The 24007-nt window shown below is 44.5% G+C and overlaps 1 protein-coding gene across 5 annotated transcripts in view; it reads right to left on the bottom strand.

Moving 5' to 3' along the window:
- Nucleotides 1-24007, bottom strand: part of FRMD4A (FERM domain containing 4A) — a 366759-nt gene that overhangs the window by 199076 nt on the left and 143676 nt on the right. Inside the window, exon 1 of one of the 5 annotated variants that reach the window (XM_064656469.1) lies at nt 14805-15134. The exons of the other annotated variants lie outside the window; for them this stretch is intronic. Within the exon in view, the coding sequence (XP_064512539.1) occupies nt 14805-14870 (66 nt within the window). The 5' untranslated portion in view covers nt 14871-15134. Of the gene's footprint in view, nt 1-14804; nt 15135-24007 lie in introns of those variants that run through there. 5 annotated transcript variants of the gene reach the window in all.

Raw genomic sequence — 24007 nt, 5'->3', positions numbered from 1 at the left:
GGATGAAAAATAATCTACCACCTTGTGGGAAGCCCCTTTTGAAGGAGACACCACACTCTCTGCCTCCCCACACTTGCAAGAGCAGCTGAAAACCACCAGACACCAACCCACCTCCAGAGGCAGCAGTGCTACTCTTACAGGAGAACCCTCACCAATGCCACAGTAGTGCTGGGTGCAGTACAGGGGACACAAATAAAACCTAACCCCAAGGCAGGTTAAGGCAGCAAGGCTGCCTGCCCTGAGTCCCTCTCAGAAACAGCATCTTGAACCACAAAGCCCAAATTTACCAGAAAGGACATTTCTGAATGCTCTCCAAAGCAACAACTGACAATCAAACAATAGCAGACCAAAGCTGTGTGAATAATTGATTATCTTTGGTTTGCTTGACGGACTGGAAAGGCAAAGAAAATATTTTTCAGGTTGACACAAAGTTATTCTGCTTTCCCTTCTGCCAAATGGAGATGAAAGAAAAACAAGCAACAAAAAGGGTTTATGTTTAACCAAAACAGTTTTCGACCTGCTTTTAATTTTGAGATTTTTCTCACATTCCTTAAAGAAATGAAGGAATTCATCCAAATGAAATTACACTCTTTTTGAAAGAAAAATGGAAAAAACCCCTAGTTTGAAATGTCCAAATGCAGATTTTATTTTTTTTTTGAGTGTCACATGCAACAGACTTGAAGCAAACTCACAGGTGGGTTCAGCAGCTGCCAAACTGCTTTTCAACAAAACAATTGCCTCAAGCAAAGGTTTCCCTCTCTTCTGGGTGAAGGGAGCAACTCTTAGCCACTCTAGGCTTGTAGAGCTTCTACACATGCTACCAGCCATGTATCAGTCAGTGCAGCACCCCTTACCCACCCCTGGGGCACTCAGCCCAAACTCCCTACAGGCAAGAGTGTGCAGAGTGTGCCCATTCCCTTGAGCTGAGTACTGTTTCAGGACATTTAAGCAGTGACAAGTGGAGGGGATGTGCAAACAGTCCCTGTCCCCTGGGGGGCTGTGCTGCCCCAGCCAGCTCTGTCAGAGACAGCGTACCAGGCAAAGGCAGCCTGAAGTGCCTGATGTGTGCCAGATGTGTGCTCAGTGTGTACTCTGCTAGTGTTCATCATTCTCTGAGATGAGACCCCTGTCCCAGCCATCCCCTCTTTGCCAGCTCATCAATCCTTCAAAGCAATGGGACCCCCTGGTTCCCTGGGCACTGCTGCTGAGGTGATGTGCTTTCGGGTGATTAATGACAAAATTATAGCTTCCCCGGGGCCCCCTGCTATGCCTGCTGCTGCAAGAAAGTTGTCTTGGCTAGCCAGGGACAGCCAGTGGTGTCACTTCAGCTGGCACTGACCAGAGAGAAGCACTGTGCGCTGCAGAGCCCAGGTTGCCACCACTGCTCACTGAAAATCTCAGCTGCAACAGACACTCGTGGGCATCTTCATCTGTGCTTACTTACACAACCCCTTTAACACCACCCTGAGCTTCCCACTGGTGTTCATTATTTCACTTTTATTTTTATTATTTACACCCCACTGCTACAGGTCCGTGCTGCTGTATGCCATCATGCTCTCTCAGTGAGTATTCATCATTAGAAATTATGTTTTTTCAGAAATTATTACCCCTGAGTATTACCACAGAGTCTATAATAGTTGCATTTGCTGTGTGTTATCTAACTGTTCCTACTGGCACCAATTTCTACCCTAAGTTATCACACAGACTTTGACAAGTATTAATTCCCATTCATCACCACACAGGTCCCACCAATAGTAATTCCCACACACCATGGCATGCACCAATAGTAATTTCTACACACCATGACATAATCCCTATTAGCTCTGACTGCTAACAGGGCAGACAACTGCTATCAAATAGTACCCTTCCCATCCTCTGGGCATGCATTCAGCACAAAGAAATCGTGGCTTACCCTTTCCACACTGCGCCTCCTCTGTGATCCATACGGTATTTTGAATAAAAGTCTTCGGGTCCTACCCGGAGTCACAGCTGTCTGTACTACCATAGTGCGGAGCTGCCCCGCGTGTGTGCGTGTGTGTGAGAGAGAGTTCACAGCACACACTGGCTTCCCTTGAAATAACTTACAGTCTCATCTAGATTTCCCAACTATCAAATAGCTGAGTGGGTTTTCACATCAGACCGTATGAGTCAAGATGTGGCTTGTCTGAAAGAAGGAGGGGGGAAACGGGGAAAAAAAAATAAAAAAGAGGAAACCCCAAGCCTTGTAACCTTAACGACATGCTTCAAGCAGCATATCTTTAGCTTCCTTCTGTTTTGTCAGTGTAGTTTGCTCAGCAGGATTGCTGTGCCATAGAGGTGGAAGAATTAAGCTTCTGGGGAGACTGTTCCAAAAATGTCAAGCTCGCTTCTTGTTGCTACAGATGGTAACCAGGTCAGTTGTCTAATCAAAGCTCTATCTGAGTTATTATACGTTTTGCCATGTGACTGCAGACCCCTCTGGTTTGCTGTACAGTAGATCACATGTTCACCTTAAAAAGAATATCTGGTGTAACACCATCTGGTGCAGAGATTAATGCTAATTCCTAGGTTCAGATATTCCTCTCTTCTAGAGGTTGGAAGGCACATACCCAGAGCCCAGGGCTCGGACAGATCCTCTGGGCTGCTCAGCTAAACTGAGTGCTCCTGGGCACGGGCTGCATGGTCTGTGTGGTACAGAGAACAGACATCACCACGCACACTCACATCTGTACATATCCATATCAGTGAAAGCCTGATGGGTCATACCTACAGCTTCTATGTGTACTTATTTATTAATTTATAAAAATGATTATATTACAGTCTATAATTGTGAAGTGTCACTTCACAAAGTCACTCTCAATGTCTACTTCATTTTTTTCTCTTACAAAGCCACTTTAGAGGTTAGTAAATAACTATATTTTCTTTCTCTGGAAGTGAAGTTTGAGACTGTATTTACACTTTAAATTGTACACACGTGTTTTGGAAAGGAGAAAAATACTTTCCCTTCCCACAGTCTTTCTACAACACCTGGAGTTGTCCCAAAGCAGCCAGGTATAATCCTGTGCTCTTATAGGAATGTTGGATGTTGTGTTCATTTCCATGCTCTGTTACAGGTATTGGTCCAGATGCAGTTTAGAGTTAATGTGTGCAAAGTGAGAGCTTCTCAGTCCAACAATTCCATAGTGGTACTTTGAATTTGCTTAGTAAAATGGAAAAGATGTTGGCCCATGTTCTTTCCTTGAAGCAGTCTAGCTGGGAGAGCAAAATCCGCTGAGCTGGGGAGCCAATCCCTTCCTCCATGTATTGTTCTCATTTTAATGCAAAACTAAAAATACTTTGTTTTGATCCAAGTCCAAAAGCCAGGATGGAGGTGTTAGGGACATGACATTAAAGCAACAATTTCAAATAAAAAAGAGAAACTCTGTGCCTGCTCAGCATATGCACATGCATTAAAACCAGTCAAAGAAAAAAAACCTGCAGCTTGATGTGGTAAACGCTAAATATTAAAACAATTGGCCTTTGTTCCTAATTAGTTCCATATGTGTCTTGCCAAACAGAGTGAAAGAGGCAGGAAAAGATGGAAATATCTTAAGCATGACTGACTTATATAGGTTCTTTATGTGCGATAGGTGCAGAGTTAGGGGCTTTGCTCTTGCAGGTTTTATTTTTATGATTGTTAATGCTCCCCTGCTATCTCACAGCCTGACTACCTGTTTTTTCAAGCATGAGGTGGCTGGTGTTTCCCAGCTGCTCACAGGGAACCTTCAGCTGTGTCAGCAGAGCCACTGGGGATTGACTGGTGGAGAAAGAGGGCCAAGGAGATAGCAATTGGCCTTACTGGGAGCTTTTCCTGAATAAAAACTGAGTCATGCCTGAGCCAGGACCTTGGGGGTGAGTGCTTTATACAAGAGCAGAGTGGCAAAGGTGTCCCTGCTCACCTGTCCCGAAGCCCTGGGTGGGGCTCCTGCCCAAACCAGCCCCTGCCCCCAGGAGGTCTCATGTTTCTGCAAGCACTGTCTCCTGCAGGTCCAGCTCATGGAAAAGACAGCTCTGTAGATAGAAATTTATCCACTAGAGGGAACAAAGAGCCATAACACACATCTCCACTTGGGTCTATAAGTCAGGCTCTGGGACCAGACAGAGACAGTGCAGTGTTATCAGCGTGAAGCACCACAAGCTGATTTGCTCTGTAGGGGAAAGGGGAGCATTCATTCAGTCATTTCCACAAACCACAAGTTTTTTTGCCTAGATTTTTAGGTCTTGCCAATGAAATGCAAATCTTTGCATTGCTCAAGGCAGCTGAATAATAATAAAAATATTCTTCTTTACAGAAAACCTCTTGCACATGTGAAAAGTAGAATAAATACATCCATTTGCATGTTATTGGAACCAGTTCCAACAAGATCCCTGCATATCCCATCAGGCCTGACTCCTCGGTCCCTCACTGTGCTTCACCCCAGGCACAACTCTGTGAGTACCCTGCACATAAAGCTGGAGACCTGAACCCATTATGACACTTTCTTCTGACATATTCCTCATTTCCCAGATGGTATGAACCTGGAGACAGGAGGTCAAACAATAATCATCAGGACTGTGGACCTATCCAGAAGGATGAGATGTTGGCTTTATATTTTTAGAGTGGCTGAAGGCATATTGGTGGGCAAGTGTAGAGGGTGGTTTGTTAAGACTTGTTTGATAGGTTGCCTATAGGTAGATAATGTAAAACATGCTCCCACGAGGGTCTTTCTAGTTGTTCCCAGAGAGGGAGTTTAGGTGTTTGTGGCAGATGTAAGCACATCCAAGGGCACTTCAGCCCATCAAATTCTGGATTTGCCCCTGGAGAACCCCCTTTCCCATGTAGCTGGCTGCAGATGCAGATTAGGATGACCAGGCTCATTACTGAGGCTTCATTATCTGCATTGTCTGCAGAGATAATCTCTGACTGAAGAGCACAGTAGGAAATAAAACCCCAAGTATTCTAAGGGAATGTCCTGGCCTTGCCTCTACAGACCCTCAGAAGGGACACACTGTATTTACTAACTGCTGAAAGACAAAACTCTTCAAAGCAGTGGATGCTTTTCAGTACTAATTGCAGGCTGCCAGGAGCAGTGGTTTGTGGTAACAATACATCAGAGGAAAATATATCCAATGGATTGCTATTTAGACTAGATTTGATTTTTGGGTTTTAATGAAAAGGAGAGAGGAATAATTTACTGCTGCAAAGAGTGTCTTATACTGGCAATGCAGGAGTCAAGTTTCAGTCAGGATATTCCCAGTAGAGATCAGTGAACGGAAAGCAGTGACAGCAGTGGCACAGACTGACATGCAGTGTGTGGTATCTATCAGATCCATCAATAAGACATTGTATTGCAAATTTGAAAAGTCATTCAGTACAGAAAAATTCACTTAAATTCTGTATTCCATGAAGACAGAAGTATGGAAACAGATTGAGGGGAAAACAAGGATAACTTGCAGCTCCTGGCAGTATTTTCCACCCTGGATGATGTCTATGGTCTGTCAGTAGCAAAGCCAAATTCTTCTCTGGAGTCCTGATAGGGAAACCACTTCTATTCGAGCTCTTTAAGAGCTCCTATTAATCTTCATGGAATTTCTTACTTCCCAGTAGTAAAGAAATCCTCTCTAATTGATTTGTTGGGAAGACGAGGAAAGCAGAGAGGTGCTTTGGGGCTGCAAACCCTACAGCGGCTTAGCTTATGTTTTACTGCACTCAGAATCAGACTGTAAAGGAAACTGCCTTGTTGGGAGTGAAAGATGCACCCAGGTTGTCATCACAAATCCAGCTTGCCTTTAAGTTAAAAAAAGCCAACAATTTTCCAGTCTTACATGGTGTTTTACAGAGAAATGTTATGATCACACTAGCCTGGGGAGGGATGTGGGAAAACACACGGAGTGCAGCTCCATTCCATCAGAGCTGGCAATAACCCAGCAGCTTGCAAGGGTGAGAGGGGCTGTTTGCAGTTCCCAGTCACAGAAAGCTTGGGGGCTTCCCCTGTGTGTGGCAGTGCAGTGTCACATCTGGGGTCACGCAGACCATCACATCCCTGTCTCCTCTGGGCAAGCAGCGTAGTGAGTTCCTTTGCTGGGTGCAGCAATACACGCTCAACATGAAGGTCAGCTCTACATTTGAACGGAGATCCTTGGTTTGTTTTACTCTGTTTTGGTGCTCTGGGTTACATAGTGATCAACATGGTGTTGGACTGCACGTGCAGCACATCCACCACTTGTACCAGCAGAGATGATGGGGAATTTAAGCTGCTGTGACAAATTTACATTGTGCTGCAGCATGGCTGTTTAACCATCTGCAGTTCATAGATAATGTTAGTGGGTCTGACTAGCATAAGCCTAACCAGAAACCCAGAACCAAGCTCTTCTGGACTCAGAGAAGTTCATATCTGATGCACATTGCTGTAGGTTAACCCAGAATGTCATATTAGGTGTTCCCAAATGTCCTCATTCACCAGTAGTCCAGCATGAATATCCACGTGGCTGCTCATTTGTTTCTTTCTGTACCTCAGCTTTGGATTTCATGGAGAATGGCTGGCAGAGCAGAGTGTGAAACCCAGGATATCACCTGCTAAGCCTGCATCTAGCCAAGCACTTAGACCATCAGCTGGTGTGTCCACCAGGCCAGCAAATTCTTGGCACAGCCCCTAAAGAAAATCATGGCATAGATGATGACATCCCAGGAACTGTCTTCAGAAAAGAGGAAAGAACAACCTGCACTTTCCCTCTTCTCCACCTGCTGCCAGGCAGGCTCTCCTAGAGCAGACTCCATCCCACCTCTGACTGGTGTATGATCCTTGCTGGGGAAAGTGGTCCCAGCATCTGTCTGTCCAGGCAGACGGGCTCCTGGAAAACCCTGTCCAGAAGCACAGCAACAGAGAGCAAACAAGGCCTCTTCTAGATGGGAGGACATTTCCCTTGTGTTTTAGTGTGCTGGCAGGTCAGCTCTTTTCCCACATAACTCAGAGAGACAGCAATTAATTAGGAAGGGAACTTGCCTGACCCCACTGCCCTGAAGACACGCCCCTGTAAACATCACGGAGGGATCGAAGGGGCCACCTCTGACTTCCAGGGCTTACATAAACAAAGGAGGAGATATTTGGCAGCAATACCACATTCCCACATGGTGGCTGTGCAGCAGAGGCGGGATGTGATGCACATAATAGCAGGCACTTAGCTGAGGGATGACTGCGCAATATTTCTACTGGGGATCTGTTCTAAAGTCTTTGCAAATCCTGGTGGCTGCAAGGAACATGCAAATATTTGGTGCATCTCAGTATCAAATCTTAAAATTTGAGCAGGCTGTTCCTGTGTGGTGCTTAGTACCACTGATTTGTTTTAATTCCTGGAGAAATAGGGGTTTGCTTAGCATGGTATAGAAAGTACTCAGCCTTGAGCTCAATTTAAGCCTTAAACAGGATATGTGACATATGGACTATGTCAAACACTGTGAAGATAAATGCTTCTTTGTTCTGTGTAATTTTCTCTCTTTTAAAACTTCATCCTTGTTACACTGCTTTGATTAATCTTAATATATTGTGGGAAAGCATATGTGTCTGTGTGAGGGAAGGAGAGAGAGTTATATTGCCCCAAGAGAAAGCCACATGGATAGCAGAGAGACCAACATGTCCCTAAAGAAAAAAGGGAAGTAGAAGACCCCTGAGAGATGTTATGAAGGTTTTTTTTAAGCTTTGCCAGACTTGGTAAACACCCTTTTAGGCAAGTTTTGTTTCGTATTTGAGGTCTTGCAGGCATGAAATAATGATGTCTTTTCTTCAAGTGAGGAGAAAACTGTGTTTGCATAAAGTTGAAAGAAGAAGTGCTAGCACTGGCAAAATACAAACTCAATTTGGTTGTGTTTTGTGTGGATTTATCTGGACAGATTAAAAAATGTGAAAAGTTTGACTCTCTGGATCTTCAGTCTTGGAGTCCTGGAGTCTCTCCCTGTAATTCCTATCTATTCATACAACACCCCATCCCAGCTGTAGGAGACACTTGAGTAGCATTTATGTCTCCTAACTTTGGTCCCCTTATGTAAGCTTGTCATCTAGAGTTCTTTTGTCATAGCTGGAAAGATTTGAGACACCAAACCTGCTTCAGCTGACTACTTTACTGGGGATTGAATGATACCTGAAAGTGTCAATGTCTCCCCACTGATTACAAAATAAACATGACAACTGGCCACTCATGGTCTACCTCACCAGCTCTCAGAGGTTCTGCTGTGTCCCTTGGTAGCTGCATTTAACTACCTTGCATTTGCTAACATCCCTGTTGGCATTCACACTCCCAGCTCTTCGTTCTCATCGTCTTGTTTCTGTGTGTTGTTCAGCACGGGTGACCAAGCCCAGGCTGCTTCACAAACCTCTTCTGTTTCACAAAGGCTTTCGGAGGATCAACAGTACGACCTGACTCTCAGGGGAGTGAGATTAGGAGTTATCTATGGCTGATGACACTGTGCTCAGGGCTGCAGCACAGCACCATGGCTTTTCTTCTGCTCCTGGACTCTTGGGGCAGTCATGCATGGTCACTCAGATCCCTAAGCTGGGTTCAAAAAATGACCTGACAAATTCATAAAAGAACATCTACTGTGGGCTGCCAAATTTGAAGACACTGCTTCTGGGTCATGTAACCCCTGAGTGCAAAGAACTGGTGGTTGGAAGATAACTGCGGGGACTCTGGCTGTGCACTTCCCCTGCTCTTGCAGCTCTTTGTAGGCACCTGATGTTGTTTGCTTCCTGAGATACCATGTTGGATGACACTGTTCATTGGAAAGACCTGGTATGATTATTTTTAATTTCTCAGATGCAGAAGTGTCAAAAAAACCCTGAGGCACAACTACTAAACTTAATCTCTCTAATAGCACGATCCTGCTGAGTAACCTCAGCTTTTACTCCAGGTCATGGGGCCTGATTCTGCTTCTACCCTTTGCACTGGCAAAACCTATGCTGACTCCAGTGGTGGAGAGTGAGGCTTTAAATCTCCCATAAACTGGATGCTGAGGATAAACTGGAGGATGCTCGTTGCCAGAGAGAAGCTCATTAAGAGCTGCTTCAAAGAACCGATTTCTCTGATAAATAAACACATGGAAACATCCATTATATTGCAGAGGGTGAGGTTAGCACCCACACTTTTGCATTATGTATGATTTGTGACTGCTCCAGGTGTGAATTTGCTGCTTGCTCTTCGATTAGCAAGTCCTGGCAGCCTGGCAAAGCCACACAATTTATTGCTGCTATAGAGGTTAATGGACAACTTTGCATGTTGATAATGTCTTATTATTGCAATGGTTATTAAGAAAAATGTAACACAGACATCTGGAGTCAATAGCAACTGCAAGAATGTTTGTTAGATTACAGCAGGGATGGGGACTGCTGTGTGCAGGGCTCACAGTGCAAATGGTGCTTGAAGTAAGTTCATCACAGTCATCTTTCTGCACCCCTCCTTTATCCAGACTGTCCTCAGTACTAGCTATCAGAATGGCCACTGTTTACTAGCGTTGATGCCATGAGAAAATAGGAATGTAATTGTGCAAAGAATGGACAAATTTCACAGCTATCTATGCCAGAGCATGCTAGGACTAGATCCAAAGGCACACTTCATCCTTGGCATCAGGGACCTGTGCCCCAGACATTTGATAGTTGGATTAATCTGTGGTTGTGTGGAGTGCTATACTCTGGAGAGAACAAATCACCAAACTGGGATTCTGAAAGTTGTGTTTCTACTCAGGAGCTTAAATGGCTGCATGTGTCTCTCTCTCAGTTTCTTTATCAGTAAAATGATAAATTATCACTCCTTGCTATTTCTCTGTTATTAATAGAGACCCAGGTCACTCTAATGCCCCTCTCTTGACAGCTTAGTTTAAGAGCTGGAATATGTGGGTATTGGTAGCCACCACTCCAAATCCTTACCAGGACATGGTGGTCTTGGCCATCTCAGGATACCATCCCCATTGCCAAATTCCACCAGGGAACACTCCTTTTATACCACTGGCCAAGGGACCTGATCCTTGTTTCAGACTCTTCAGCGTTAGTGTTTGATTCCCTCTCCTTCAAATATCCAGCTTTAGGTCTGGCTGGATATAGGAATTTGTCTCAGACCTTAATTCCAGTGCATCATTAGCTGGCAGAAGAATGAGCCAGAATACTTGCAGCATCCAAGGTAATTTCCTCTGACTTCCTCTGACTGTTATGGTATTAGAAACACATTGAGTTTCATGCTCTTGGTATTTTGATGTTAAATCTGCCAGGACTTTACAAAATGGGGAGGGAGAACAGCAGCTGTTTCTCAGGGTGGTGGAGGAGGCTGAAGCACAGCAAATCCAGATTGCTATGGCCACCCAGGGCAAAACAACCACAGCCCCTCTCCATGCCAGGAAGCCCTCATGAATGGAATTTCTTCAGACAGTGTCATATGTATGTGTGTGTATAGATAGATAGATAGATAATTTTTTTTTTTTTTTTTTTTTTTCTGTGGCGTGTGGTGGGAGGAAGGCTGAGAGGCCAGCTGTGGAAACAGGTCTCTGCAGGAATGTAGCTGGAGGTATGGAGTGTACTGTGAATTTGACAGGATGTGTTTGGATGGGGTCTAAGACCCCACGAACCACTGGAAATAAATTGCCATGCAGTATTTGGAGTAGGCCAGGGACACAGTGTTCATGGTTTAAAGACTTCATCTGAGGGTTTTGTTTCTCTTCTGGGGCATCTCCTACAGCTCCATAATACCTGCCCTCAGAAATCAGTCTCCTTTTTGAGGCCAGCTAATGTTTGATTACTTCACTTTCCTAACAGCCTTATTATCCCTCAGCCTGTTTGCTTGAAAGTCTGTTTTTTTCGAGGTCTAAAGCCACATCCATAATGTAAGGAAAAGCATCCCTCAGCGGGGCAGGCTCCATAGCCCTTCTCACTTCCAAACCCTTCCAGATATACCATGCAAAGTGTCCCATGCCTGCTGGGCATGGTATATCCTGGGGGCTCGCTCTAGCTGTGCCTAAGGCAAGGCTTGGAAGGCAGCAGAGTTGGTCCTGAGGTTTACCTCAAAGGTCCCCTTTCACAGACCACACAAGAATAATTAGCGTGTCCAGAGGCAAGGCGGGGTTTAGCTCAGGAATGCCTTTTGCAAGCCGTGAAACAAGGACTCAGAGCCTGCATTTCATACCCAGACTTCCTTTTCCCTTTAGCACACCCGAGGGACCTGCTAGGCCTGTCCCTTCACCGCACCCCTTCTTTGGTCCCTGCCTCCCTGTCCGGCTTTCTCCAGGCAGCCAAGTCCCAGCTCATCAAGCGGCTCAGTGGCAGCCCGCTGGTGATGACAGCTAATTATGAAATGTCATGTCGGAGGCTTCCCTTTTATCTCATCTCATAGAGCCCAGCAAAGCTCTCCAGTGCCCTTTGGAAATAGGGGAAAGGAAGTGTCAGTGCAGCACCAGCTGCTTCTCTGATAGTGGGATGACAACGCGGCGAGTACACCGTGTCCTGGAAGGAAGTGGCAGCTCATGCCATGTAGATGCAAATCTCCAGTCTCCGCAAAAGAAGGAAAAAAGTATTTTAAAAAGTGTTCTCATGTAATATTAGCTTTACAGAGGAGGTGTTTAACATATCTGCTGCCAAAGCTTACCATCCTCCCTGTGAAACTCTGCTGATCTCACTCCAGGTGAGCTCCTGCAGGACAACTTAGCTAAAAACCTTGTCCAGAGAAAAACTGGCCCGATCTTATAGTCTTTCTTCAGTCTGCATTCCTGCAGAAGCCAAATTACATCAAGGTGGCTTAGTCTGAGCTGAGCTACGTCTCAATTTTTTTTAGAAACTGGTGGTTGCTTCTCATTTGTTGTCTGCTATAACCTTTTACACTGTGACAAAATGGGCTTGCTAGCCTAGTACAAGCTATTAAAGTGAGCTTTGTCAGGTCCACTGATCAGGGAATGGGTTACTGTCCCTAAGGTCCAAGGAACATTAAAACCAGGTTTCTTCAGAAGAAAAAAAAAGATAACTCAAGGCTCCATAGACCACAATTTCCCAGTTTTGTAGGTAATCACCTGGTTTGGAGCAGTGGAGGGCACCGAAGAATTGGAAGAGTAGCATTACAGTGACAGATGGTTTCACTCTTTCAGCAATAAATCTGACACAGATGAAGATGCATGGCATGGAGGAGACTCCAAGATCATTCCCCAAAGGGTCCTGGTACCTGGCATTCTGTCCACCTGCAGCACATTCAGCCTCACCAGTCTGGCCCCACACTCCCCACCAAAATACCAGTTTTGCTGGTAACAGCCTAACACTTAGTAGTGGACTAAAGACCTCAGACTAATCTGACTGCTAGAATGCTCTGTAACAGCCAGAGCTTGACATTTTGCCCTTCCTTCATATAAAGTTTCATATTTACTTTTCTGTATCCAGTAGATACAGAGATTTTTTTTAGTATTACTCAGTGAACAGGTGGTTTAAGATCAAACATAGCCACAGGGCAAGGTGATGCTTGAGTAAAGCCTGAAAATTATACCTGATAATGATGATTCTGCATCTGGAATATTTGATCTAGATTATCCAAAATTCTTCCTGCCATAATTCCTAGGTAGGTTTTAGTTGAACCCAGCTAGCTGAAAACTTATTTCCTCGATTTGCACATAGTCCAGATTAGATTTAAAGCCCTGAAAGTGAGACGTGAAGCCTGGACATGATGCCCCTGAGTTGGACAGCCCCAGGCTCTGCAGAGGCACACAGCTGTGACACTACTGCAGTGTCCCCCTGCACAATGCTGCACACACACCCCAGCTCTTCCAGACCCAGCTGGGGCTCCAGAGTGGCACAGCATGGCACTGCATAGACATGTCTCTGCATCACAATGTCAGCTGTGACTGCACTCTCCCAGCTGGGGATGTTTCACTGGAATTACACTTTTGAGGGACCAGTTCAAAACACAACCTGAGAAGAGCTCCATTGGTTTCACAAGCTGAGGTCACCTGCACCTCTGAAGAATTTGGCCCAAATTTTATTTGGTCTACTTTCAGATTCATTGCAAAAAGCCCCACCAAACCCCAAAACCCATGAAGAGAGACACTTGGATGGAATCAAGGGTTGGACATTAAAGGGATGGGACACGAAGAGCCAAGAAGAAATTATTTCCTGTGCCCTATCTTATGTTGCTGGGTGGTTCCAAGCAGGGCAGGAGGCTTTTCATGCTCTTCAAACACAATCAGACGTGTGCATTGTTCAGTCTCGGTCCACCCTGGCTTTCTAGATCTTGGCAGTCTCTGAGATACTGCTTGGAGTGATCCTGTGACAAAACACTTTAAACACCAACCGTTCAATGACACCTGCTCCATGGAGGGTCTCAGTCTCCCAGGTACCAAGCACAGAAGTCAGTGAAGTGACACAGAGCTACAAATAGACCAAGAGGGATTGCGGTGCCAAGTTTATCCTACAACATTTGCGAATAGTCCAAAGAAAGCTCTGGCCCCCTCCCACACAGAGTAACTTTCACAGCATGCTGTGGTCATGAGAGGCAGATGTTGCATCTTTGCTTGTCATGGGGGCTTAAACCCTTAGGGATTTTCTCTGAAATTCACAGTACTCAGATCTGGGAGAAGGAGCTGAACCCAGAGTGGTAAATTATCATTAGGTTGATTCAAGTATTACAGCCCAAAGAATAGTTCAGTACTTCATACCCTGTTTTCACAGGGCAGTCTCCAATAGTTTTCATTTATCCCCTGTCTCAGCAGCCTATGGGAAAGGGAACAAGGCACTTCCCAAAGCGCTGAGGGGAGATGCCAGCCCAGAGAGGCTTGAATCCATTCACAGCACAGATGGACACCTTAATAACTGGACCACAGGCTAGAAATCTGGCAAGATCTCCTGTTTTTCGCTTTTGTGGTTGATGCCTAAGATTTCTCATCATTAGACCCTAAAATTTGAAGCATTCCATTCAAGAGTTGCCAAAAAACTCTTCTGAAAATTCAGAATGTCACTTGCCATCTTATTTGCAATAGCCTGAATTCAGAGAGTACAAACCATGGCATGACTTTTTTTCCCCACGAAGACAAAAGATCTGTCAATCCTTCATTATTGTTTTCCTCACACCCCCCAAAAAACTTCCAATGCATGACCATCTCTGACCTTTAGAAAAACCCATCAAGTTGTGTTGGAAAATACAAGAGTGTGTTTGGAAATGTTTTGATATTCTTAAGAAACTTTTAAAAAGGAATGATACAGACAGATTCTTATCTCAGAGGTGTAGAAGCAAATCATACATTGCTTTACTGAGCTTTGATGATTTCAAGGAAGCAATCCCAGATTAACACTGGTTTAAAGTATTTGATACTTTGATACTCCAGGAATAAACTGGATTTTCTTGAAAACATGACTATCTTGCTTGTTCCTCCATCTCTTACAAAACTAACTGAAAAGTCAAGACTGTAATCCAATAGCTGTCAAAATCCTAAAGACAAGGACACTTGATGCCAGGCAATACAGAATTTAAATGCTCCATCAATACAGTTGTTCTACAGAGCTTTTCCTTAAACTGACCAAATCTCTACTCCTTTTCACATCAAAATTTTAGATGATACACACAGCCAATGCAGACTATACTGTGTCCTGGATCCCACTGTTCAGGTTTTGCATGTTACCTCTTGTAGTAGATACCTATCATAGTACCACAACATATTGGTAGTGTTGGATTACACACAGTTTATCGGGAAATGTAAAGGAATTAAGTCAATGCAACACTTTGGATACACCATTAAATTTGTATGCTGACTTCTGGATTAGTGGCATCTCACTTAAAATAGGAAATTGTAGCTTACTTACAAAGACATCCATTAGTAGGTGCTCCAGTGTCACTTCAATATCCTCTAATTTAGCTGCTAAAGTCATTGTGAAGTCAAACAGAGAAGAGCTGTCAGAAGTCCCAATCCAAAGCTTCTGTGGCCAAATCTATTTCTCAGACTGTCACAAATGAGTTTCTCACATACAAAGAGAATCCGAGAAATCAAAACTTAGCATCTGATGCCTGGACCCCGTGCTGTCTGTCAGTCCTGCTTGCAGGACTGAGGATTATTCCATGTGTGCAAGATGGGAGCAGACGCTGCACTGTGTGTGCTGCCTTCCTTTCAGAGCTCCCCAGCCAGAAGCATGGAGTTATATCTGGGAAACCACAACAGAGGGAGGGAGAGACACACACAGAGGGAGAGAGAGGAATGGAATAAACTGCCTTTGACTATGACTGATATTTATAGGACTACTTGTTTTTGACTCCAGTCCATTTCTCTGTTCATTTCTGACCTTTCACAAATGGCCCAGCACACTGGAGCGTATTGTACAACAGGGGCAGCAGGTCCCACAGAAGTTGGCTGTGACCAGTGCTGGGCCAATTCACACAAGCACACCATCAATAGCTCTTTGTCACAGCATACCAGGCTCTGTGCTCTAGCTAGTGACAGAGGAGAGCACAGATGTGTAAAAAACAAGGAAACAAAAGTTGTTTGGATACTAATTTTTTCCTAAGAGTATTAATAGATCCCCTTACCCACTCCCCAAGGCATGGGAGTACAGTGGTGACTGCTGAGGTTATGTATGGAGGGGAATAACCTCAAATAATACTGCAGGGTTTGACTTTGCAAACACCCTGGCACCCCCTCTGACACACATTTCCACCACTCAGCCCCTTCGGTTCTGCAGCATCCCTGTCCCCTAAGCACTTCTCAGGACTAGACCCTTCCTTTTACTGTATATATTGAAAGTTTAAAGCATGTTCCCAAGTGCTGGCTGTTCCTCCACACATCTGCTCCTACTTAACTCAGTGGAGAAAAGGTGACATTCTGCTTGCTTAGCACTTGGTCTGTGGCTCTCACAGTACCACATGGAGTGGGAAGGTACTGATGGACCTGACCCAATCAAAGCAAACCCCAGTGGAGATCCTCCAGGGATTTTGGTTAGTGCTAGCTGGAACCAACTAGAAAGGAAACTGAGTCACAAAAAGAAATACTGAAAGTCTTGATATGTCCAGGACTGCTGCCAAAGTCTCCTGCATCCTGGAAAGTGTCAAGTTCACCAAACTGCCTTCCGTGATGTCCACATTACTCAGCCAAATTATTTTTTATTTATTTGATATGTACCCATATAGTTTGAAATCTCAGAATGAAATCTTGCATGTGATGTATTCCAGACACTGGAAAAAAACCCCCACAATGCTGCCCTAAAGAATTCAGAAACTGAAGACCAGTATTATTTATAAAGGTGTGAGATGGATAGAGTTGATGGAGCTTAGACGGACCTCTAGTCATAAATTCCAACAAAACCTTCTCAGAATTACAGCTGAAATCACATTTTCAGACACCTAGCATGAGCATCCCACAGGAGCTGCCTCTGATGGCCAAGTTCTACAGGACAGCAACATGATGGACCATTTGGGACACGATATGATGGATGGTTTCAATAGCAAAGCAGGGCATGTCATTCGTTTCCCAGATGGACCAACTCTCATCCACGCAAGGCCCTACACCAGACAATAGGTTTATTGCTCCAGAAGTAAACCCAGCACGGGAAGGTCATCTACTACAAAAAAGGCTGTTAATCATTCACGTGCTGCCCTTTCATTAAAGCTTTGACAAAGTGCCTGCCTTCACCAGTCTGAGTGGAGGGGTGTTTTAATGAGCGTGGATCAAAACGAAGAGAAATATATTTGGAGGGAAGGCAGTTGAAACCCAGGGAACCATAATGCAGTACAGCAATGAGCGAGCTGGCATGCACTGCTCATCACTGCATGGGGCCACAGGGCTCACTGCAGACCGGTTTTCACATGCTCTGTTCTCTAAGAAGTATCTGCAGAAAAAGACCTGACTACTGGTAAGCCTTCATCCTTTCCAGAATGCGTGGAAATTCAGAGATCCCAGGAAGCTATGGTTTCTGCACAAGCAGGCTGAGTATAAGGACACATGACTGTCCTTCTGCAGGTCCCTGGGCCACAGAAAGCTGTGTTGGGGCTGTGTCAGACAAGCCAACAGTGGTCCAGCAGGACTGAATCATGTGTTTGTCCGCTTCTAACTGATCCAACTGCTGTCCAACCAGTCTGACCACAACAAGAACTTTACTGGAACCAAACATGTGATCGCCTCTCCCCTCCCCACCCCATTTTTTGTACAAAGGCTAAGTGTTAAATACTGAAATATGAAATTAAAGATCCTTTTTTGTAGGCTCCCTCTGTGCCATAGCAGAGGGCAACCATGTCCCTTGTGTCCCTTGACTTGTCCCTGTAGCTGCATTGTGCTGGCCACAGAGATAAACAACAGGAGACATCTTCCAGGGTCAGAACGCAGTGTCCATGTGACAGACTCTTTGACTCCAACACAGACTCATTTTTGTCTTCACAAAGATGAATTTCAAGATTATTTCAAAACTGGTGGAGATAATAGTGTCAGGCACAAGAAAATGGCTTAGGGGAACACATAATGGCTTCCCTGATTCCCACTCAAGAAACACCTGGCAATAAAAAAACCCACGTGCTCCACTGGCGATGGCAAGGAGGGTGAATGTGTTCCCGGGTTCTCACCCACGTTCAGCTTTCCCCAGCCTGGGCTTCCATTATCACAACAATAAATAGCAGAGATAGGAGATACACCAGCACTTAGACTCTTGCAGTTGTAATATTCAGCTTAACAATTCTCTTACTGTTCAGTAGTAACTGTCCTTAGAGATAGCAAAAAGTTTTGGGGAAAATGCTCTTGCTGAGGACAGCTGCTCTGCTAAAAGTCCTGTGGAATTTTCCGAACTCCTAGACTGCAGGGAATTTTGTACCCATGAGTCTCACTCTTTTCATTTTTCCTTCAATTGCAACAAAATTTCAGATTAAAAGCAAAGCACAATGGGAAAATTTCTAAAATATAGAAAAGGTGTGGAAGAGGAGAAAAAAAGGCTCCTTGTTCTAGTGATAACAGAAGCAGTTGGTGTGGCTGTGGTAAAAAAAATTGATGGTAAAAAAAAGTCACCAAAGTGCAGAAAGTTGTTTCTCTCAACCCCTTGAAAAATCAGATAGCAGAAATCAGAGTCATAAAATCAGATCTAAGCAGAAAAACTTCTTCACTTACATAAAAGCTCTGAATCTATTCCATTGGATCTCACTTCCACATTGCTTACCCCAGATGACCTTTTTTAATGGAACTAGCCTTTCAAATAGAGTAAACAAGAAAAAGAATTTCTCTGAGTTCCCCAGGGATTATTCCCAAAACCTCTGTGTATGTGCATTATAGGTATACACAAAAATGAGATCACATGTGACAAGAAGAAGCTCTAACCTGGTTGATTCTTTAATGCAGTAGGCCCAAACAGTTTCTTTGTTAAATCATTATTTCCATGTTTTCTAATTTCTAAGAATGTATTACTTTGGCCTTTGCAAGCATGAGACCTCTTCTATTTAAAGCAGAGCATCCATCTGACAACACACCAGGGTATTCGTGCAGAACAGGATGTTCTACACCCACATTTTCTCCTCACTTCCTTCCTAATCTTCTTCTACCACTTGGGAATAAGATATCAAAAGAGAGCTGAAAAGCGGAGACTATGGGAGCAGTTTTGCCAAAATGGGATTTCACAAAATAAGCTCTTTTTCAAAAGCTGAAATGTTATCCAGGTTCATCCTGGGTCCCAGAATTGTTTTCTTAGGGGAGTTTAAGGGGTGAAGATGGTGATGGTAGAAAATGTCACTCTGCAAGAGCTGGCTTACAAAGACAGAGGTGTAAAAACAGAGCACAAAGTTTAGTGAGTAAGGACAAAAGTTGACAGAAAGGGTTAAGAAGCAGATCTGGACTTAATTAGTCCCAGGATGCTATATTTCGGCCAGCCCAGCTTGCAAAGATGGGAGCTGAGGAGTCTGGAAAGAACAAATAGATTATTCTTTCATGAGGCAAAAAGCATCCCTGGGTCATGGAGCCCACAAGGAAAGGCATCCTGACTCACCTCCACTGCTCTAGCCAAGGGGCCAAGACTTCAGTAATTGTGGATTATGAACATCTATGACGAATATGGATAAAGGCCCATTTGGGGCAGTGTCTTCTTCATCCCACAAGTATGGGATGGGCTCCAACTCAGCTGTGGCAAGCTGGGCTCTCTTTCTACCCAACTAGTAGAGACCTTTTATGAACTCTTTTGCTTTAAGTAATCAAAATGAGGATTTGAAGATGAGCCTCCTGTCCTCCGCAGGCTTTTCTGTGCTTTCTCGTCTTGAGAGCAAACAATAGATCTGCTGCAACAAAGCATGAAGCTGTTAACTTTGTGAAAGGTGAAGAGGGACGTCCCGTCCTCTTGGTAAAACTTGCATGTCAGGGAAGCATCAGCTTCCAAAATCTTCCTTTCACCTCCAGTTTTCCTTCCCACACAAAAACCTGGACACAGGAACTGACCAACCTGACACCTTCAAGTTGGATTGTGGTAATTCATTGAATCTGGAGCTGAGTGTGAAGCCCATCAGGCTCCAGCTGGCCCAGGGCACAGCCATCTGCCTTCACCTTGGTTCATGGTGCTGTAAGTCAGCCCCATCCTGCAGCAGCTTTCAATGTCAGCTGAAGGCCTTGGTGATAATTTTCCAGTGAATTCATTAATCTAATGCTGCACCAAGGGCTGGATATCAGCCTATGGCCCAACCTCAAAACTCTGTGCCAGTATGAAATACAACAACTTCATCTCATGAAGGCACCAAGCTGTCACACAGTATCTCCAGAGAAGGAGTCCTGCAAACCTTGAGTTTGTGCAGTCAAGGCAATGAGTAGAGAGATGGCTGGGTGAGGACACAATGTTCTACCTATTAATAGACAGTCTGTGAAAGGGGGTGAGCAGGGAGGGAGCACAGTTTGCAGGTGACACTGTGGTATTCAGGGTAGTGAGAACAAGGGCCTGCAGAAAGATACGAAGAGACTAAATAAATGAGCAATAAACCAGCTAATTAAATTTAATGTAGCCAAATGTGAAGAAATGTTCATGGCAGGAAAAGTGTTCTGAACTTCATGTATAAGATTATGGGCTCTGGGCTCACTCAGGAGTAAGATATTTGGATTATAATAATTCTATGAAACATCAGTTCATTGCTCAGTAGTGGTGGAATAAGCAAATAAAATATTAACATTTACCAAGGGGAAAGTAAAAGAGAATATTAATATGCCAGTGAATCAAAGCAGGGTTCACTTACATCTTGAATACCGTCCTATGATCACTTTATCTCCAGAAAAGACATAAAGATGAGGGACAGGATTCAAGGAAGGGCAATAAAGATGATTAAATATAAGAAAAATAGCTCCTATAAAGAAGTGAATTAATAAGCAAAGTGGACTCTTTTGTCAGGGGGAAAAAAAAAAAGAGATACCCAAAGGAAAAAATTACAGAAATCTACAGAATGATGGTGAGTGACATGGAGAGACGGTAAAAGGATCAACTGTTCACTGTTTTGCCCAACACAAGAATAAGGGTGCATCAAATGAAGCTGGCAGGAACCATGCTCAGAACAAATTAAAGGAAGCAATTCAAGCACAGCTGATAGTTGATCTGTGGAACTCCTTGCTGGAGGAGGGTAGTGATACAAAATTATACCTGGACTCAAAAAAAGACTAGGCAAACTAAAGGATGATAAATCTATAGAGGGATACTGGAGGTCTAGAGGCCAAACCCAACAGAGGAAGTCCCAGAACTGAAAACATGTGTAGGTGGAGAATATCCAGAATATATCATGTATATTTCTCATTCCCCTCTCTGCATCACTCATACCCTCTGCTGGAGATGGAACACTACATGGACCTTTGCTCTGACCCAGTATGACTGCTCCTAAGTTTCAGTCCACATGAGAAGCTGCCCCAAATCTATAATGAGTTTTCCTAAATTCCTAGGCCAATTCCACACTCTACAAAATAAAGTTCTCCACGAAGTCCTTGCCTTCCAAAAGACAGACATATTAGAGACTCCAAGGAGTCATCATATCTTTACATGCTCTGTTAGGCTTGTCTGGATGGTATGTGCATGCTGAAGCCATAGAAGTGGCGTGACATTGGTTGCTGATTAAGTGTCCAAGTTCTGATCTGCTGAATAGGAGCTACCTACCCCTCTCAAAAAGGCAGATATACATGTTTATTTTTTATGAGGTATTTGTGTATGGTTTTTTCCCTTTATTTATAAATCTTACCCTTGTCCTAAAGTGATGATACCCCACGGAGGGGCACCTACTTTGACCTCTAGCTGTATTTCTGCAAAACTGACATGCGAGGTCATCTGTGGAGAAAGGGGCTGAGCATGGCCAATGGCAACCTCAGTTATGAACACTCCTTCCCTGCAAGAGCATCTCCCCATCCTAAACTGTGTGGGACAAGCCTGCAGGTACACAGAGCACTGCTGGACAGGGCTACAACACATCTGAGGGCTGCTTAACAGGCCAGCCAAGATCCCACATGTCCATCCATCCTCTCCCTGGCAATGGGACCGAGAAGTCACTGCTTGCATCTGAAGGGTTTGCCAGGCTGGGGCTGGCCCATGCTCCCAGATGAAGAATGAGCGTGGGAGTCCCATTCCTGACCTCTGGCCCGCAGTGGGATTGACATAGCTCCATAACGGAGAAAAAATGCTGCTTCCACACGACAACAAGATAAACGTTTTTATAAGAGAGTCCCCATATGGGAAACACCAGCAGCCCTGAGGTGTTACGGGCAAGGAAAGCAATGACCAGAATTGCACTGCCTAGAAGGTTTAGCACCAAGGCTCACCCCAGCCTTTTTACAGCCTTTAACAGGGACATTTCCATTTGTTTTATGAAGGGAGCTTAGCATCAGCAAAATGGAGTCCTGAATCATCCTGCCTCTGAAGAGTGCCAGGTGTTGTAGAGCACTAAGCTTTTGAGTTTAAAAAACATGGCTATAATTTCTATTTTACTGTCATTATATTCAACCAACATCTCATCTCCTTCCTGGGCACAGCTGCTGCTGGCTGACATTTTCCACTGTCCCCATTGCATTACTCCTCATGGGTGGTCCCTCTTTCATTGATGGCCTCACACTGCTCTCTGTAGTTAAGACGTTGTTGTACTTTCATGATTTAACTGAGTGCCCTAAAAGCCACCCTTTGGCTGGAAGGCATCTGTCTCCTGTCCCTTTCACATGCGCTTTCATTTAAAGGCCGCTCTGGAAAAGGGAAGGGAAACCTCAAGTTTTCTTTCTTCCAGACTTTCCCCAGGGCCAAACAAACCACCCAAGGATGGAGGAGCCATTTTGGCACAAATAAGCTGAGTGGGTGATGCTCAGATGGGTTTTGCCTGTTTCAAGTGGAGAGACAGAGGACTGTGATCATGGAGAGCATGGAGAACATGGAGGAATCAGTCTCCTAGGTTGCACACCCAAATCTGCCTTGCATGGCAGAAATTTGCAACACAATTCATCTACCCAAATCACAGCAACAGAAAGGCACCTTTTAAACATTATTGAGAAACCCTTCACTTTTCTAATCCCACTTCCCACAATTCAATGTCCCACTGACTTCTTCCCTTTCTTTCCTAAAGCATCACCCACTTGTCTTTGGGGTCTCCCATGTCTCAAAGTGACCTGCTGGGCAGGGCTGCTGCAGTGATTTCCCTGGGAGACGGCTGAGCCGTGCACACTCTTGGAGATGTCCAGATGCCATTGAGCCACATGAGCCTATTATTTAGCTTGCTGTGAGGGTTCCCTCTTCAGCTTCCCTCCTTGATGTAGCAAATCAGCTGCATTATTAAAATGATTAAAAATAGACTGAGCTTGCCTGAGACTGCATCTATAATGGATCAATTGCTTTTTATATATTTTTTGGCTCCCTACAGTGCTGCTTTGTCATGTCGCTTTCACTCGTTGGGTGAGATCTTGAAATAATAGGCACATTCAGGAGATATAAATATAGCTGTTTATTGCTTTAAAATGCATCTGCAGACAAATCACAGTCACAGCTTCAGGTATTTGAAAGTTAAATCTTCCTCCCTGTCCTTTTCCTTTAGGACCTGGGTCAAACAATGGACTTTGTGGCTTGTTGGCTGCTATATATTACTTTATCTTAAGCTATAAGCACTAGTTCTGCTGCACAAAATTCATACCCTCATAGACTGTTGATTTAAGAACCCCTTGATGCTAGTCTGGATTTGACTTCAGCAAAAAGTAGTTCAGAGTTACCCTTGAAAGGCTGCAGCACAGTGAAATAAAAATAAATGCACTGCATTGTGTAGCTTAACGGGGTGCTAATTTCTTGGGAGCGCATAAATAGGAGGCACAGAGCACATCTGTTTGCTGGCGCTGGGTCGGGAAAGAGCAGGGGAAATTTGGAGCTCTGTCACAGGGACAGGCTGAACTTTGTTCCCATGTCTCGCAGAGCTGCACAAAGTCTCCTCTGTAGAACAGCCAGTTAATTAAAAATTATATTTACGGTACTCTAGAGATGCTTGCCTGTAATTCTTGCTTTTAGTATTTCGACAAAGTCTAGCATGGCGAGAGGGTTGGGGCCCTGACGATGCAAACAGCAGCCCTCATCCTTGGTGCTGCCCACGTGGCTGGAGTGCACTCAGGAGGGGCTTGGGGCAGCCAGGGCCATTTCCATCACACTGTGTTTGCTGAAGAGTTTTATTGCCCAGGTCTTCTGCAGTGAACATCCAACACACCCTCCACCTCACCCTTAGATTCCCAGGTATGCTGCAAGCAGAAGTGACTTAACCTGCCTGATAGGGCAGGTATGATGGTCTCAGCTCACAGTAGCATTTACTCACAGCGAGATACACAGACACCTAGGACAACCCAGTGCACCTAAAAGTATCAAAACAATGACTCATGCTCAAACCACTGGACTCCACATCCCCTTGCCTCCTTCCTCCTCTAGCTCACACCCAACACAGCTCACAGCTCAGGCACTTCCAGGGTATTTCCGTGGCACTGTCTGTACACCTGGGCATTTAGAGACATTTATTTGCAGTGTTTCCTGCTATGTGACACACGGCTTTTTGGACAGCAGAGCTTGATGACTGAAAGAGAAGC

The sequence above is a fragment of the Pseudopipra pipra genome, chromosome 5, assembly GCF_036250125.1.
Source record: "Pseudopipra pipra isolate bDixPip1 chromosome 5, bDixPip1.hap1, whole genome shotgun sequence".
NCBI lineage: Eukaryota > Metazoa > Chordata > Aves > Passeriformes > Pipridae > Pseudopipra > Pseudopipra pipra.
This window is presented reverse-complemented; position numbering and strand designations above follow the sequence as displayed.